Below are 16,363 nucleotides of genomic sequence, written 5' to 3'. Positions count from 1 at the left end.
TTAAAAAACACACCGGTTGTTTGTGTACTTGCTTCCTAATTTCTTCATATTTCAGAGTTTTCTCGATTTTTCCAGAATCGTGACTCACAGTACTTCATAACAGAGGGACCCACGTCACTTCTACTCTAAAGGTCTCGGAATGGCGCTTTGAAAGCTTGTGACGCAATCAAGTGGTCAACAATGATTATTGATTTTACAGATGAGTTTGTTTTGTGTGTGTGTGTGAGAGAGAGAGAAAGAGAGAGACAGCACTCTACCTTTTTGTCAGTCAATGCATTTTACTATAATTGGAGCATAGTACAACTTAAGATGTGTTTAAAGGTGTGTGTGTGCATGTGCCTGTGCGTGCGTGTTTGGGTGTGTGCGTGTGTGTGCGTGTGTGTGCCTGTGCGTGCATGTTTGTATGTTGTGGATAGAAATTTTAGGAGTGGAGTAACTGCCATATCACGTGTAACTGCCATACAACGTGCACCTGGTCATCCTTATGTGACAATCTCATCCAACTTCTGTGTGTGTGTGTATGCGTGTGTGTGCGTGTGTGTGTGTGCATGTATGTGCATGTGTGTGCCTATGCGTGTGTGTGCCTGTGCGTGTGTGCTTTTGTATGTGCGTGTGTGTGCCTGTGCGTGTGTGTGTGTGTGTGCCTGTGCGTGTGTGCCTGTGCGTGTGTGTGTGTGTGTGTGTGTGTGCCTGTGCGTGTGTGCCTGTGCGTGTGTGTGTGTGTGTGCCCATTAGGAACAACCTGAATGCCCTTTGTCTGGCCTCTTGTGGTTGCCACAGAGACAGTAAACACGCAGGGCTTTTATTCGTCCTTTCTTCTTCATCAGCTGTTCTTCATGAGAATACATTACAGGCACAAATTGTCTAATCAGACACACACATACACACACACACACACACACACACACTCACACACACACACAATCTTCGAGGAGAAACAATGAAAATCCATTTTCTTGGCTGATTTGATTAAATCCCTCCTGTGTAATTATTAACCCTTAAAGCGAAGCTCAGTAAATCATCTGTTGCTTGTTTCCTACAGTGTATTCTTTCAAATCAATAGTTAAGCCAAAATAACATTTACACAATTTTCACACTTACATCATGTCACTCAGCACATGCTGCGTGTCCAAAGTCTACGACCGGCTGGTGTTATGCATCCTGACAGGAAGTGCGTCTACATTTATCGACATCATATCCTGAAGTGTTTTATCCTTCTTATAACAAATTATAATTATTACAGAATAACGCAAAAAGCAGCTTGTCATGTGACCTGCGTAGATACCAGACAGCACAAATTCCTCTGTCTTAAAAAAGTTCAAGCTACGATTGACACTTGAGACTCCTTACAGAGCGTCTCGTTACAGTAAAACACACCATGTAAACGTTTACAGGTTTCGATGTCTGGTATACAGAATCCCTGTCTAATGAAACCATAACAAATTAGAACAAACACATTATGTTCTAACACAAATGGTGTTCGCTTCGCTGCTGTAGATAATTAATTAACGCTTTCCGACCAATCAGAATCCAGAGTTCAACAGAGCAGTTAATACAAACCACTCATTCAATTCATTTCAGTTCAATTTTATTTTATTTGTGTACCGTTTTTAACAATGGACATCAAAGCAGTTTTTCAGAACATAAGAAACATAATACAAAATAAGTTTAACATTATACAAAGATAAATATTATAGAAAAGATTAATATTAGTCTTATATTTAAATGTGTTTGTATTTATCCCTAATGAACAAGCCTGAGGTGACTGAGGCGACTGTGGTGAGGAAAAACTCCCTTAGATGGAAGAGGAAGAAACCTTGAGAGGAACCAGACTCAAAAGTGAACCTCATCCTCATTTGGGTGACACTGGAGAGTGTGATTATAAACTGTTATAAACACCGGAGAGTGTTATTATGAATTATAGTCTGATAATTGTGTATTGATTAGGAGGCTGTACTGGACTGCTGATGGATATGAACAGTCCACCATGTCTCACAGTGAGGGTGTGTATTCAGGGCTATATAGGGCTAAAGTTGCTGTGTGTGTGTTAGTGAAAGAGAGAAAGAAAGAGAAAAAGAGAGAGATGATTGCATTACCTGGGCCAAGAGCATCTCATAGCTCAGGAGGATAAACCTCTGATGGCCGTGGAGAATTAGCCAGGGTGATTGAAGTGGTGCCACACTCTGCCCTGTGTGTATGTGTGTGTGTGTGTGTGTGTGTGTGTGTGTGTTTCTGGTACAAACCAATCTTGCATACATTTACATTCACATCTTTCTACGTCTCTATTTCTCTCTCTGTAAGACTAGTGCACACACACTCACACACACACACACACACACACACACACACACACACACACACACACACACACACACGCACAGAGTCTCTTCCTCTGTTTTTGTCTCTCATCAGTTGTCTGTACTAATTGCATTCTTTAAAAAGTAATTAAAGATAGCTGAGGACAAAGCATATAGAATTTCATTAACACTCATCACATTCTCTCTCTCTCTCTCTCTCTCTCTCTCTCTCTCTCTCTCTCTCTCTCTCTCTCTTTCTCTTTCTATCAGCAAGCGTGGTAATGAAATTGAAATGCACATCTGCAGTGCGACTGAAACAGGGCTGCAAACACTCGGCGTATGAGTACGAGTGCGGTGGAGGTTATGTGTCCAGGCAGGATTAGAGGTGGATTTCAGCGTATTAAAGTCACACTGCTCTAAAAACACTTCAGTGTAATGACTCTGTCACGTCTTTACACCTCGGACTGAGTGGAGTAACGGATGTCAGAGAACGGACAGCATCCCGAGGCTTATAAATATATATAAACATCTACTACTAACACTTTAGATGCTAGCGTGTTATTGATTTTATTGACTATAAATTCTGGGTTGTTTGTTTGTTTCATATTTTGGGTAAAAAACAAAAAACTAAAAAGCATAACAAAGGATATTTTATAAGACGTTGTTTTTTTGTTTGTTTGGCAAAAACAAACAAACAAACAAACTGCTTTAACCAATACAACCACTAGCGCTACTACTATCAAATGCAACAAACTAAAGAAACAAACAAATAAACTGCTTTAACTCATACAACATCTACTATTACTACTAGAAGTAAACAAACAAACAAACTGCTGCCTCTAATACAAGCACTACATGTTGAATTGTGAACTATTAAAATGAAATAAACATATAAATAAACAAATAAACAAACTGCTGCCACTAATACTGACACTACTACTATAATAAGAGAGAGAGAGAGAGAGAGAGAGAGAGAGAGAGAGAGAGAATGACAGACAGAGAGAGAATGACAGACAGAGAGAGAGACAGAGAGAAAGATAGAGAAAGACAGACACAGAGAGAGAGAGAGAGAGAGAGAGAGAGAGAGAGAGAGAGAGAGAGAATGACAGACAGAGAGAGAGACAGAGAGAAAGATAGAGAAAGACAGACACACACACAGAGATAGAGAGAGAGAGAGAGAGAAAGATAGAGAAAGACAGAGAGAGAGAGAGAGAGAGAGAGAGAGAGAGAGATAGAGAAAGACAGACACACACAGAGAGAGAGAGAGAGAGAAAGAGAATGACAGACAGAGAGAATGACAGACAGAGAGAGAGAGAGATAGAGAAAACAGACACCAGACACAGAGAGAGAGAGAGAGAGAGAGAGAGAGAGAGAGAGAGAGAGAGAGAGAGAGGGCAAATGAGAAGTAAAGAGAATCAGACAGACAAATAGAGAAAGGCAGAAACATGAGTTTACTGTAAGAGAAAACACAACAATGACGTGTAAGGATGGCAGAGAGGAAGACAGATGGATGCATGGTGTAGAGAGAGTGAGCAGAGAAAAGAGCAGACCAGAACATATAATAAGGCATGGCGAAAGGGTGTGTGTGTGTGTGTGTGTGTGTGTGTGTGTGTGTGTGTGTGTGTGTGTGTGTGTGTGTGTGTTATCTATGGTATTACTTGTGGTATCTAACAGATATTACTGTCCAAATCCACAGCATCATCCTCCATAGTCTCGATCTTCAAATGTACAGATGTTCAGCCGATGTAGCAGGTTTAGACTAACGCAGCAGAATTGTGACTTCAAGCCACAACATCAAACACGTTCTCCCTGGGTGTTTCGATAGCCGATAAACGCAGGCGGCGCTCTAACAGTGACACGTCACAGCGGCCATATTGCAATCACAAGGTGTAAGAATATAATCAGAACACAATATTTTTTTTTGTGCCCTCGGTGCAGGCCTCGTTCCAGGCGTTAGGTTCTGTGTAGGAAAGTTCAACTGGCATCGTTTAAAGTAGCACTTCAGTAACACTCCTGATCTATACATTGGCACTGTAAAATTAACTGCGTGCATGTGCGAGCGTAGCCCTTTAAACCGTGCAAGGCATACGATGAAAGTATAATGTGCCGTTATTAAAACTGTGAAGTCGTTTTACACACACCCACATGCTGGCGTCTTGCTGGTGTGTTTGTGCCTTTTAGAAAGAGCGAGCGAGGGAATGTGTAGAGAATGTGTTGGGAGGAGAGAGAGAGAGAGAGAGAGAGAGAGAGAGAGAGAGAGACTGTGTGTGTGTGTGTGTGTGTGTGTGTGTGTGTGTGTGTGTGTTCACGTGTATGTAGGCATCCTCAGGGCAGAAAGTAGGAGTTTTGGCTTGATGAACACTGGCTTTAGCCCAGCATGTGACATGAAGGGGGACATTAGAGCTATCATGTCTACAGATGGCCATCCACCCAAGCACGAAGTCGACTGTCCAACTCTTTTACCTCGCATGCTTGTAGTAAAAAAACACCAAAAAAAAAGCACAAACTTACATGGATAAAGGCATTGCGCCACTGCCCTCAGACAAGACCTCAGACAACAAGACCTCAGATAACAAGACCTAACGACTCCACTTGTCCACTTGACTAGGATCGCTTTAATCACATAAAGTCCAAAATGTCTCAACACTTTCGCAGGTACAATGATTAAAATCCAATAATGATTTATATAAACCTCTTTACTTCATGTAGAGACCAGAGCCTTTACTTTTGAACTTTTGAGGATTAGAGACTGACGTTTGTGAACGCAGAATAAATCCACAACAAAAATGCAAATATCAGCAAACTACGATCGACCCGTAGTTGTAGTTTGTAGTCTGTTGTAGATTACGCTGGGGGTTTTTCACAGCGACCACTAAGTAAAACAAATACAGAGAAATACGAAGTGCAATTTATTACACTACACTATTACTACTGTTATATTTTGAGCAAAAATCCTGGTGTAATTTTGTGCTTAAATAGTCTGCCACTATGTTTATTAAACATTTTTTATCTAGAATTAATCCATAATTAACAACATAGATGACCGTGGAACCGTGAACTGATTAACAATATATGAGGTTAATTCCGTGTTCGTTTTTTTTTTCTTTTTTCCAAGTGGATCAAATAAAGATCATTTAACGCAGGTGTTATACGTATAGATATGTCTTGCTATTCAGGTCATGGATCTGATGGGCCAGAAACGGCTGTAAATGTCTATAACAGCAGTCGTGGTAGTTTCTATGAGAGTAGACTTACAGGTTTCTTTCTACTATGTTATCGTTTAAGTCATTTACGTGGTAGACACGTGACATTATCTAAGAATTAAATCAGTTGTAAGCTTTACGATGCGAGATTTTTCTCTCAGTAACATTCCAAGCTTTTTTTTTCTTTTATTCATTTCATGACAAGAGAAACGAAAGACTGGGGATTGAAGGATTGTTATATTTATAGCTCCTGTTATGTAAGTGATAATAGAAATTGCTTTGCTTTCTGAACTTTATTGCATCTATAAATGGATACGAAATTTAGTAAATATAGTTATTTGATAAATAAAGAATTGTTGGTGTCGGTGAATCAGCTTCAGATGTATAACCGCACACCCTGTCGTGTTTTATTCAGTCTTAACTTCATCCCTCGTTCACGTTCACCTCTGTAATAATGAACGTTGCTCATTGTTAAAGATGAACGATTCTTCCACGCTCGGCTTAAGGATTCGTTCCTGTCGTAGACTCTTGATGGAAAATCTTTCACTTTCAATCCAGGCTCAGGGTGAGTCAGACAGACTCCACCGCTGGCTCTCACCTTCTCATTTCCAGGCAGTGATTCATCACTCTCTAATCCATGAAGCTAAGCGTAATGAAACATGCTAGCGTATCGGTTTTATTTTCAGCCGCTTAAATATTTGATGGCTTCCTAATGAAAATGTAATTGATAATTGATGATTGGTGGCATATGGAGGATTTATTCACTTCCGTTTCAGATCAGCTCTGAGGTTTTGAGGGCCAGGGGCTGCTTTGGGTGCAAGGGTTTCTTTAATCCTTTAATTTTTAACTGTAAACATCAGTTTACATCAGTTTAATGAGCAAATGTTCATACGCAGCAGTTATCACCTGCCTTGAATAACAAAATACATTAATTCAATTTAAAGTCAAAGCAATTTTCTATAAAGAGTATTATTTCTGCACCGTTCATATTCTTATTATTAATCTTTAATCATCATCATTATGCCATTTTCCAGCAATTGATTACTTTTATGTATATTTATTTATTTTATTTTTTAGATTTATATCTGGGGGGCACGGTGGCTTAGTGGTTAGCACGTTCGCCTCACACCTCCAGGGTTGGGGGTTCGATTCCCGCCTCCGCCTTGTGTGTGTGGAGTTTGCATGTTCTCCCCGTACCTCGGGGGTTTCCTCCGGGTACTCCGGTTTCCTCCTCCGGTCCAAAGACATGCATGGTAGGTTGATTGGCATCTCTGGAAAAATTGTCCGTAGTGTGTGATTACGTGAGTGAATGAGAGTGTGTGTGTGTGCCCTGCGATGGGTTGGCACTTCGTCCAGGGTGTATCCTGCCTTGATGCCCGATGACGCCTGAGATAGTTCGGATAAGCGGTAGAAAATGAATGAATGAATGAATGAATGAATGAAAGCTTTATATCTCATATCCTGAATTTATAGATTTTTTTAAAGAATGTTCATAGAAATAAAATTGAATTGAACTGAATCTTAAAGTATCTGAGCATGTTTCCTGTAGTTCCTTGGGGATATCAAGGGTCAAACTGTTGCTCTCACAACCTTTCTCTCAGAAGCTCATAATTTTAAAGACTCCTTACTATTCCTTATTATTCCTTACTATTCCTTCAATTCCTTACTATCTCATCACATTATACCGAAAAGAATGGAATCGTAAAGATCAGTTCTCAAAGGCTTGAAGGGAGCGGATTGAAGGAACCTTCCTGCTAGAGAAAAGCTGGTAATAGGATCCCTGATAAGATTTCTTTTACGGCTCAAATATCAACCGACTTATCGTTCTTTTTTTTCCTCTTCTTCGCTGTAGCTGGACAACCCCGACGAGCAGGCTGCGCAGATCAGACGGGAACTCGACGGGCGCCTACAGATGGCTGATCAGATAGCGAAAGTAAGTGCTGCTTGGTGCGGCGTGGTACGCAGGGGGGACGTAGAGATCTGCCATGAATAATATGAGTCTGTGTCTGTCTGAGGACCGACCACATCTGCACAAGATCAAATTCCAGTGACGCACTGATGCGTGTAGGAAAGAACGCACTTCTCCTCAGATACGAATACAGGTGACCAATATGAGACGCTCTTAGAAAGGTTGCAGTCGTTCACATAGGTTTGGAGGTAGATGAAGCAGAATCTAATCGTGGTTGTCAGCCTACGTGTACGATCCATAAAAACCTTTTAAATCATTACACAGTGAGACACAGCACAGGCTGTATTTCACCTAATATCGATCTCCACCCACAAAACACGCCTACTACATACAGTACGAGCAACACGTATGAATGTGTTATTTGACGGACTTGTGAATGCAGCCAGAGTTTAGATTTTCAATAAAAAAAAACACGTTTGGAAAAACACAAATTTTCATTTGGATAAAAAGACACTAAAAAAAGATCGTACCAAAATAACAGCACACCACATTTGTGCTGTTAAGAAAAAAATGTTTTCCCACATTTGTCCAATATTGCTTCCTCAATTCTGATGTTTCTTCACCTCCAGGCTGGTAAGTTCCCCAAGTTCATGTCAAAGGATATGGAAGCGCTGTACATCGAGGAGCTGAAGTCATCAGTGAACCTGCTCATGGCCAATCTGGAGAGCATGCCTGTGTCTAAAGGAGGAGAGTTCAAGCTGCAGAAGCTGAAGAGAGGCCACAACACCTCGATCATAGACATGGGCCAGGAGGACGAGAATCAGCTCTCCAAGTCGGACGTGGTTCTTTCCTTTACACTAGAGGTACCATTTATTCTTTTGCTTTTCTTTATATGCCGAGAAGTAAACTTAACTAGACAGCGCTAAGTGACTCGGATGTATAAATAGATTCGTATTGACATTATTGACCAGACTTATCCGCAAATGGCCGGTGTGGGTACAGGATTTCACCTTTTTACCTGATTCAACCTGTTTCATCAGTTGATCTTGGCTTTCGGTGGCCTCAGGTGTGAGTCCATATAAGTTTTGACACCTCTGTTATCGATCAGCAAGTGAAGGTACTGCATAATAGGCAGCAGAATGTCGACAACATGGAGTCAACCAGTATATTTACCTTTAATTTACTGTGTTTCCTGTCATAGGAGCTAATATTATTAGCCAGAATTGCTAGGTTTCAGCACTATTTCCATCTAACCTAAAAGATTAACAAAAGGCAGACATAATTTTATTAGCTTTAGTGTGGGAAAGAAGGCACTGTAGTGCACATACATTTCTGATATACTGTAAGAAATGATCCACCCAATAATTCCTCTCTCAAACTGAAAAACTAAAATGTATTTGATTTAATTCCTGTTTATTAATGGAAAGTATTGGAGTATTATAGTATCTGAGTATTGAGGCAGTATGATCCCTGTCCCAATGAGCCTCTATTAGTGCTTGTTTTAGATCCAATTTATGTCCATTAGTACAATTATAACTTTTATGGAGATAAAAGGGGCAAATAAACCAAACATGGGGTTATATCTGAAAAACCACTGCTCACTCAAAAGTTTAACATTTGGAGGTTAACGTTTGTCAAATGGCTGACACTTACATAATAATCTCTAAACCGGCTCTTCTTCACTGATACAAAGACTGATAGATGTAAATATACAGTAGATCACATCAGCGGGTGTTGTCCTGTGATGCTTGTCGTTTCTCACCACAGCGATTCGCTGTTCACCTTTAAAGCCTCAAAAAAACTCAGAAGAACTTTTTTTTTGCTAAAAATTGATTCTGTAATCGCTTACAAACTGTCTAATGATGAAATGCCAGGGATTTGGATGCACGTGTCACTTATCATCAAGTAGATGGAGGAATTCACAGAATTCATACATTTATCTCATTACGTCCCATCGTACGATTAAGTATTAAACATCGGAACGGCGCACTGTGGGGTGAATTTAGGAGCCGTCACAGTTAGTTTATCAGCAGCGAGGTGACAGAACCGTCTTAGAAGTCTTAAGCTCGTGTATGTGCAAACAGGGAGAACATTCGGTTGACTTTAATCGGACCAGACAACCTTAATACACCTCCGTAACACACCAGCGCCACTGAGACACCATTACAGAGAGATAATCAATGTCCCGTATTGTCCGTTCATTCGTCTTCGTTGAAGGTGTTATTAAGCACATATACCCCGCCTATTTCTAGCATCTGATTGAGTATGATGAAGGGAATTAGCCGGTCGTCATTGGTGTGCGAGGTGTTTGATTTAATGACTGCCGAGAGTGTTTTCAGAACAGACAGGGAGGGATTGTCGCACATCGGTAACATCTATCACATAACCGTGTTGGTCGATGTCCTTGAGGTGACATTTTACAAGACAAAAGCACATATTTCCACCTGTTTCCACTCCCACAGGTGGTTACTCAAGCATTATTTTTCCAGCATGTTGCACTGGATGAATAAGCAGAAACCAAACTTTTAGAACTAGTTTTAATGTTAATTTTGTGTAATGAACAGATCAATAACATTCACTTTAACAAGCAGCAAGTCTCCTGGATCCCTTGTAGTAGGGGACCTTAAACAGCATCTAATCGCAGGCAGAAAATAACATTGTGAGTGAAGACCTCACGATATGTCTTACCACTCCAGATGTCGCAAAATGTGTTGTATTGGCCTTGTAATTCTCTCGTGCAATATCAGGTATGTTGAAATAAATTGTAGTGCTAGAAGATCCAAAAATATTTTGACCTCGACTGAAACACTGAAAAATATTCTTCCTGTTTTGCGAGGAGTTTCCAAACTCAATATAAGGAATGATAGAGACTCATAATACTGTATCCTCGATTGTACTCTCAGGTCGTGATCATGGAAGTTCAGGGTTTGAAGTCGCTCGCTCCTAACCGCATCGTCTACTGCACCATGGAGGTGGAAGGAGGCCAGAAACTCCAGACGGACCAAGCTGAAGCCTCCAAACCCACGTGAGTGTCAGAAAGTTACCTACTGTTATAAACACACATGGTATGCTGCTAAGCTCTCCCTACATTACACACTATTCATCAGACAAAATATCACAGGACAGGTTGAATCAAAAACAGTGAAGAAAATGAAGGCAAATCCAGGATCAACAATCAGTGATAAAAAGATTTGAGATCATCAGGACACAAAGGAAATTGAGCATATATTTGAACTACAATGTGGCCGAAATGAAAAGTGGGCTATAAAGGTGAGCTATGAGTGTGTGATGTGAGCAGATGAGGTGAATCAGACTGTAAACATGGGAGTGCAGGTGCATCGTGGGGAATCTAGTCTGGTGTGGTTGAGCTTGTAGGCCGCGCTGTTCAAAGACTCGACCTGATCATTTTTAAAATAATATTTATTTTTGTTTGTCTTGTACAGTATCTACTGAAAATATCTACAGGCCACCATGATAAATATTTTATATATAATTAATTATTTAATAGTAATCTACGTAATTTGTCAACTCATTTTATTTTATTATTTTCAATCTTTCTTTCTTTTTTATTTATGGCAAAGAGCACAGGTTGAGCTACTAAAATAAACCAGTCCAAATAGGGCTTATATTACTGCACTTTTAGGTTCTGTAATAGTGTACATTGTGTGTAATAGTGTACATTGTGTGTAATAGTGTACATTGTGTGTATGAGGTCATTTAGTCCAAAAATGGAATATGAGCGAAATGGTGCGAGTTGATTTAAGGTGAGGATAAATTTGGATGAATAATTTCTCCACTGGAGATTAGGTTTAAACTCACAAAGTATGTGTTGAGTAATTTATTCAGCTTCTCTGATGTAAACTAGCCACAGATTTGTATATCTAAATAAAGAGCGGTTGTTATCTCTTTCCTCATAGGAGCTTAGACTGTGATCTAAGCTCCTAATTTGTCTGTTGATGCAATACGGATCAGATGAAAACTAGCACTGTACTCATTACTGCTATAGATTTAGCTCACACACACAAACACACACACACATGTTCACACTCCATGCTTCTGAAGTGTGAGAGCCAGACATCCGCTGGGAGACACACTCCATCTGTCTGATCAGACACCTTTTGAGCTTCTTCATCGATCCAACCACCACTACATCACCATAATCAAACGCAGGATTATCCAATTGTGTATGTGTGTGTGTGAGTGAGTGAAGAATCAAAGAGGGAAACAGTTTGGGATTAATTGTGACAAGGATAGAGCGCATTTGAATGGCCAAAAAAAAAAACAGACCCTTTATAAAAAAGTGATTTATAATAAAAATAATAATAATAATAATAATAATAATAATAATAAGAAGAAGAAGAAGAAGAAGAAGAAGAAGAAGAAGATGATGAAGAATATTACTGAAAAAGCAAGCTGCGTTTTAGGGGGCCAAGCACCTATACTCCTTCAGACATTCTACACTTATTGCTTAAGCAGTCACAGTTAAACAATGCCATAACTTTAGGCATAGGAAGTCAAGAATAATTTGTAGTTTCACTCACGATGTGTGTGTTTTGACCACAGGCAGTGGTGAATCTCTGAGTGTAGGAGGAAAGTTCTAGATGAACAAATGTCCAGAAGGATGCTATCGCTGCTGCCGCTGGTGCCGCTGGTGCCGCTACTCTGACCTGTGGTGTTTTTTTGTGGCTACTTTGACCTGTGTTCGTAATTACTACTGCTCTGACCTGAGGGAATTTTTTTTTCACACCTTGTAGAACTATCTGCACCAAACCTTAATCTGTCTCAGAAATCTGTGGCTTTTTTATTGAAAATGGGAAATTTCTTGGGTTTAGATTTTGAAAAGTTCTGACTAAAATGCTAGTCCCAGATTTGACCATTAGATCGTTGGCATCACTTGGCTCATATTTGGTTGGAATGTTCCTTAGTACAGTAGATATTTTAGCCAGAAGAAGAAGAAGAAGAAGAAGAAGAAGAAGAAGAAGAAGAAGAAGAAGAGAAGGTAGAATAACAATAAATGGTCTATGGCAGCCCACAGAACCTTCTAGTAAAAAATTGTGAAATTCAGCACACTGATTATGGAGGGTCTAAGGAATGTTCTGGACAAATTTGGGCCAACGTTCTAGTGCCAACATTGAGTCAAATTCAAGATTTGGTCACAGCTTGGACATGTTTTTGAGTTGTGTCATTGAGAGCAGAATTAAAGAAGCAGTAACCATGTTTAAGCTGATTCACAGGCATGATGCAGGATTTTTAATTGATTTTCGGTTCTCTATTATTAAAAAAAAAACCCTCTTTAGTGTCCTGTGTGTTACAATATACAAGTCACTCTATGTTCAACTGCATGCATTTCATTAATTAACGATATTGTAAACACTTCGAACGCCAGATCCTTAGAGGATCTGCTGTAGAGCGGTCGCCCGCGTGCGCGTTTGAGTGTCTCGGAGTTAATATCATTTATTTGAACGAGTGAATTAATCTCACTGAGACAGAGCTCGTTAAAGACTTTGAACTCCGAGGCCTGCTATTATTAATGCAATTGAATTTAATTAATGGGTTAATGCTTCGGAATAGACAGATAACTCTGAGATATTTCAGAGTATTTTAAGTGTATTTATTGTTTGTAAACCGGTATATTTTCCTCCCATTTTTATTTTGGGAGCTTAAAGATCAAAAGGGGTAAAAAAAAAAAAAAAAAAAAAAAAAGATAAATAAACGAACCACGAAGGATTACAGTGTATTATGTGGAGAGACCCTATTAAAGTATAGGTAAAATACATTCAGTCAGTTTTATTACTAAACACATGATGTTCATATCAGTTCTGATGACTCTTCCATGCAGATTCCGTGCCAAGTGTTCATTGCTAACTGGTAATCACTTTTATATCATTTTAGAGACTTCCTCATCTTTGTACTGTAGGCATCAGTTAGCTGGACGATCCTGAGTCAGCCGCTTAAAGGATCTCCTCGTTGTTGAGAGTTAGTATAAGGTGTGAAGCGTCAGAAAATTCCTTACACTCAAATGGAAGAGTGTCCAAAGTTTTGCACATGCCATAAAAAATGTTTTCATTCTCTCTGTGTGTAAAATGGGAGGCACGGTGGCTTAGTGGTTAGCACGTTCGCCTCACACCTCCAGGGTTGGGGGTTCGATTCCCGCCTCCGCCTTGTGTGTGGAGTTTGCATGTTCTCCCCGTGCCTCGGGGGTTTCCTCCGGGTACTCCGGTTTCCTCCCCCGGTCCAAAGACATGCATGGTAGGTTGATTGGCATCTCTGGAAAAATTGTCCGTAGTGTGTGATTGCGTGAGTGAAAGAGAGTGTGTGTGTGCCCTGTGTGTGTGTGTGTGTGTGGGTTGGCACTCCGTCCAGGGTGTATCCTGCCTTGATGCCCGATGACGCCTGAGATAGGCACAGGCTCCCCGTGACCCGAGGTAGTTCGGATAAGCGGTAGAAAATGAATGAATGAATGAATGTGTGTAAAATGTCATCAACTGGTTGCATACAACTGGTTCTTTCTAAAAAAAAATATATATATATATATATATATATACATATAAAGCATTTAATAGTATTCGTAGGAGTGAAGGACGCTCCGTTCTGAAAATAGACCTCAGGCTAACTGACATTTTTATATTAGAATTTCTGTCCAAACTGGAATTTCAGAAAAACATGTTTCTTCTAAAAATGTCACCGCATTCGACGAAGACCTGAAACAGAACACTGCCATTAAATCTCTTTTGAAAGCTGTCGTTTATTTAAATGTAAATCAGAAGGCCGGAGAAAAAAAAAACACATCGTCGACATCACGGTGTAAACAACCTGCAGGAAGTCTGATATCACGGACACGCCGGCGGTGATTTAGCGCTCAGGTCCGTGGAGTGTTTAACCAGCTCTCTGGGTTATTTGAGGTTTTTTCTCTGCTTCAGCTGGGTACGTTTGCTATCAGCGCACAGCAGACATGGTAAATCTGAGCCAAGGTACATCGAAGCTGGGCTCATGGTGACACGTCTGTAGAGTGTTGCTTCTTCAGTACTTAAATTCTAAGAAATCGTAAAAATAAATAAATAAATAAAATGTAAAAAAAACAATGAGTTTGAGGGGGGCATGGTGGCTTAGTGGTTAGCACGTTCGCCTCACACCTCCAGGGTCGGGGGTTCGATTCCCGCCTCCGCCTTGTGTGTGTGGAGTTTGTATGTTCTCCCCGTGCCTCGGGGGTTTCCTCCGGGTACTCCGGTTTCCTCCTCCGGTCCAAAGACATGCATGGTAGGTTGATTGGCATCTCTGAAAAATTGTCCGTAGTGTGTGATTGCGTGAGTGAATGAGAGTGTGTGTGTGTGTGCCCTGCGATGGGTTGGCACTCCGTCCAGGGTGTATCCTGCCTTGATGCCCAATGACGCCTGAGATAGGCACAGGCTCCCCGTGACCCGAGGTAGTTCAGATAAGCGGTAGAAAATGAATGAATGAACAATGAGTTTGACAAGGGCAATGTTTCCACTTTAGGACAATATATAACTGTGAATTGGTAGTTAAATTGATTCATTTATAATGTTAAGCATTTTAACAGTCAAAAATCTCTCTGGAATGTTTCTATTGGAGCCAAAATGAAAGATATCAGGGGGTCGACTTCAGTCTGTCCATCATCCAGACATCGTCTTTCGTTTTTTTTCGTGTTCCTTTTTTTCTTTAACTAGCACTCAGTCAGTTAGACCTAGTGCTATGGATAACCCACAAACGTATCTCTCCTGTGTTGTTTATAGGGTTTCCCGTTCGTGTCTACATCCTGGGTTGTTCCTCATGGTATCTGAGTGTAACGTTATCTGACTTAAACACCATGTGTTGTTCAGTTTGAGAATCAGATCTGAGAATCACTTTCCTTTCGTTCTTTCCTTATCCTGTTTCCTTCGTTTACCTGTGAATGTAAATAACTGACGTCATCCAAGGACAAAGAAGGCAGGCCGAGTTACTGGGACGGTGTCTAAGAATACACAGAGTAATATTGTTATCTGTTATTAATACTGATATGAAGTGTCAGATAGAATTGACATCACACACACACACACACACACACACACACACACACACACACACACACACACACACACACACATGGGCCGTGTGCCCCCAGGCTCACCCCAGGCTTTCTGCAGGGAACTCGGCTGAGAGGCGTTGCCATGGAGACCGGTCTCTCTGTGCTCAGATCCCCAGTGCACTGCTGACTGCCCTCTTCATCTCCGGAGATCACACACACACACACACACACACAATCTATACTTAATACTCTCACATTTAATCACACACACCCAAAGGAATATTAGCGTTTCACAAATACACACACACCCTGCACGTATGTACACACATTCTAACACATTCTCAGACACAGAAGCTCTTACACGTATACACACACTTTAATATCAATGTTCTGACACACACTGAACGTATGCACACCCACACACACACACGTATATACACAGAGCAGGTATCGTTCGATTGCTGGATGGTTCTTAGACCATGAGTGCGTAGTGTGTGTTGTGTAGGTATGAGTGTATCACACACAGCGTCTTATAGAAACTCTGGGCCTTATTTATCAGTGTGTGAGTGAGGCTATGTGTAAATGGTTGCGAATCACAAACACACTTCCAGCATTTTAAAAAAACATTTCAGTAACTGATTTTATTTCATCTTAAGTATCATTTTGTGATGTTTAGTGAAGTGTTTTTATATCAAACAAATAATCACAGCTGTAATGAAGATTGAATGAAAAGAAAACGCATCTATTTACTGATCGTATTGAGTGGATATTCAGTGTGGGCGTGGCTTGATATTCTTATAAGCATGTTTGATTGATTGACAATCAAGAGCCAAGATTCCAAACGTACATCAGTTAGAGAAAACCTCTAGCTCCATCCATCCTTCTCAGTTGATTAGAAAGCAGAAAGCAGTTATTCCTTTTTTCTGGCGTT

The 16,363-nt window shown here is 40.4% G+C and overlaps 1 protein-coding gene across 6 annotated transcripts in view; it reads left to right on the top strand.

Annotated features, from left to right (window-relative positions):
* cadpsa (Ca2+-dependent activator protein for secretion a) overlaps nucleotides 1-16,363 on the top strand; it is a 93,061-nt gene that overhangs the window by 26,998 nt on the left and 49,700 nt on the right. For all 6 annotated transcript variants that reach the window (XM_060857774.1, XM_060857772.1, XM_060857773.1 and 3 more), the window contains exons 4-6: nucleotides 7,353-7,433; nucleotides 8,039-8,272; nucleotides 10,313-10,434. In XM_060857774.1, coding sequence (XP_060713757.1) covers nucleotides 7,353-7,433; nucleotides 8,039-8,272; nucleotides 10,313-10,434 — 437 coding nt within the window. The remainder of the gene's footprint in view (nucleotides 1-7,352; nucleotides 7,434-8,038; nucleotides 8,273-10,312; nucleotides 10,435-16,363) is intronic.

Source organism: Tachysurus vachellii, chromosome 22 (genome assembly GCF_030014155.1).
Source record: "Tachysurus vachellii isolate PV-2020 chromosome 22, HZAU_Pvac_v1, whole genome shotgun sequence".
NCBI classification, from domain to species: Eukaryota; Metazoa; Chordata; class Actinopteri; order Siluriformes; family Bagridae; genus Tachysurus; species Tachysurus vachellii.
Note: the sequence above shows the minus strand (reverse complement) of the source record. Positions and strands in the feature narration are given on the sequence as shown.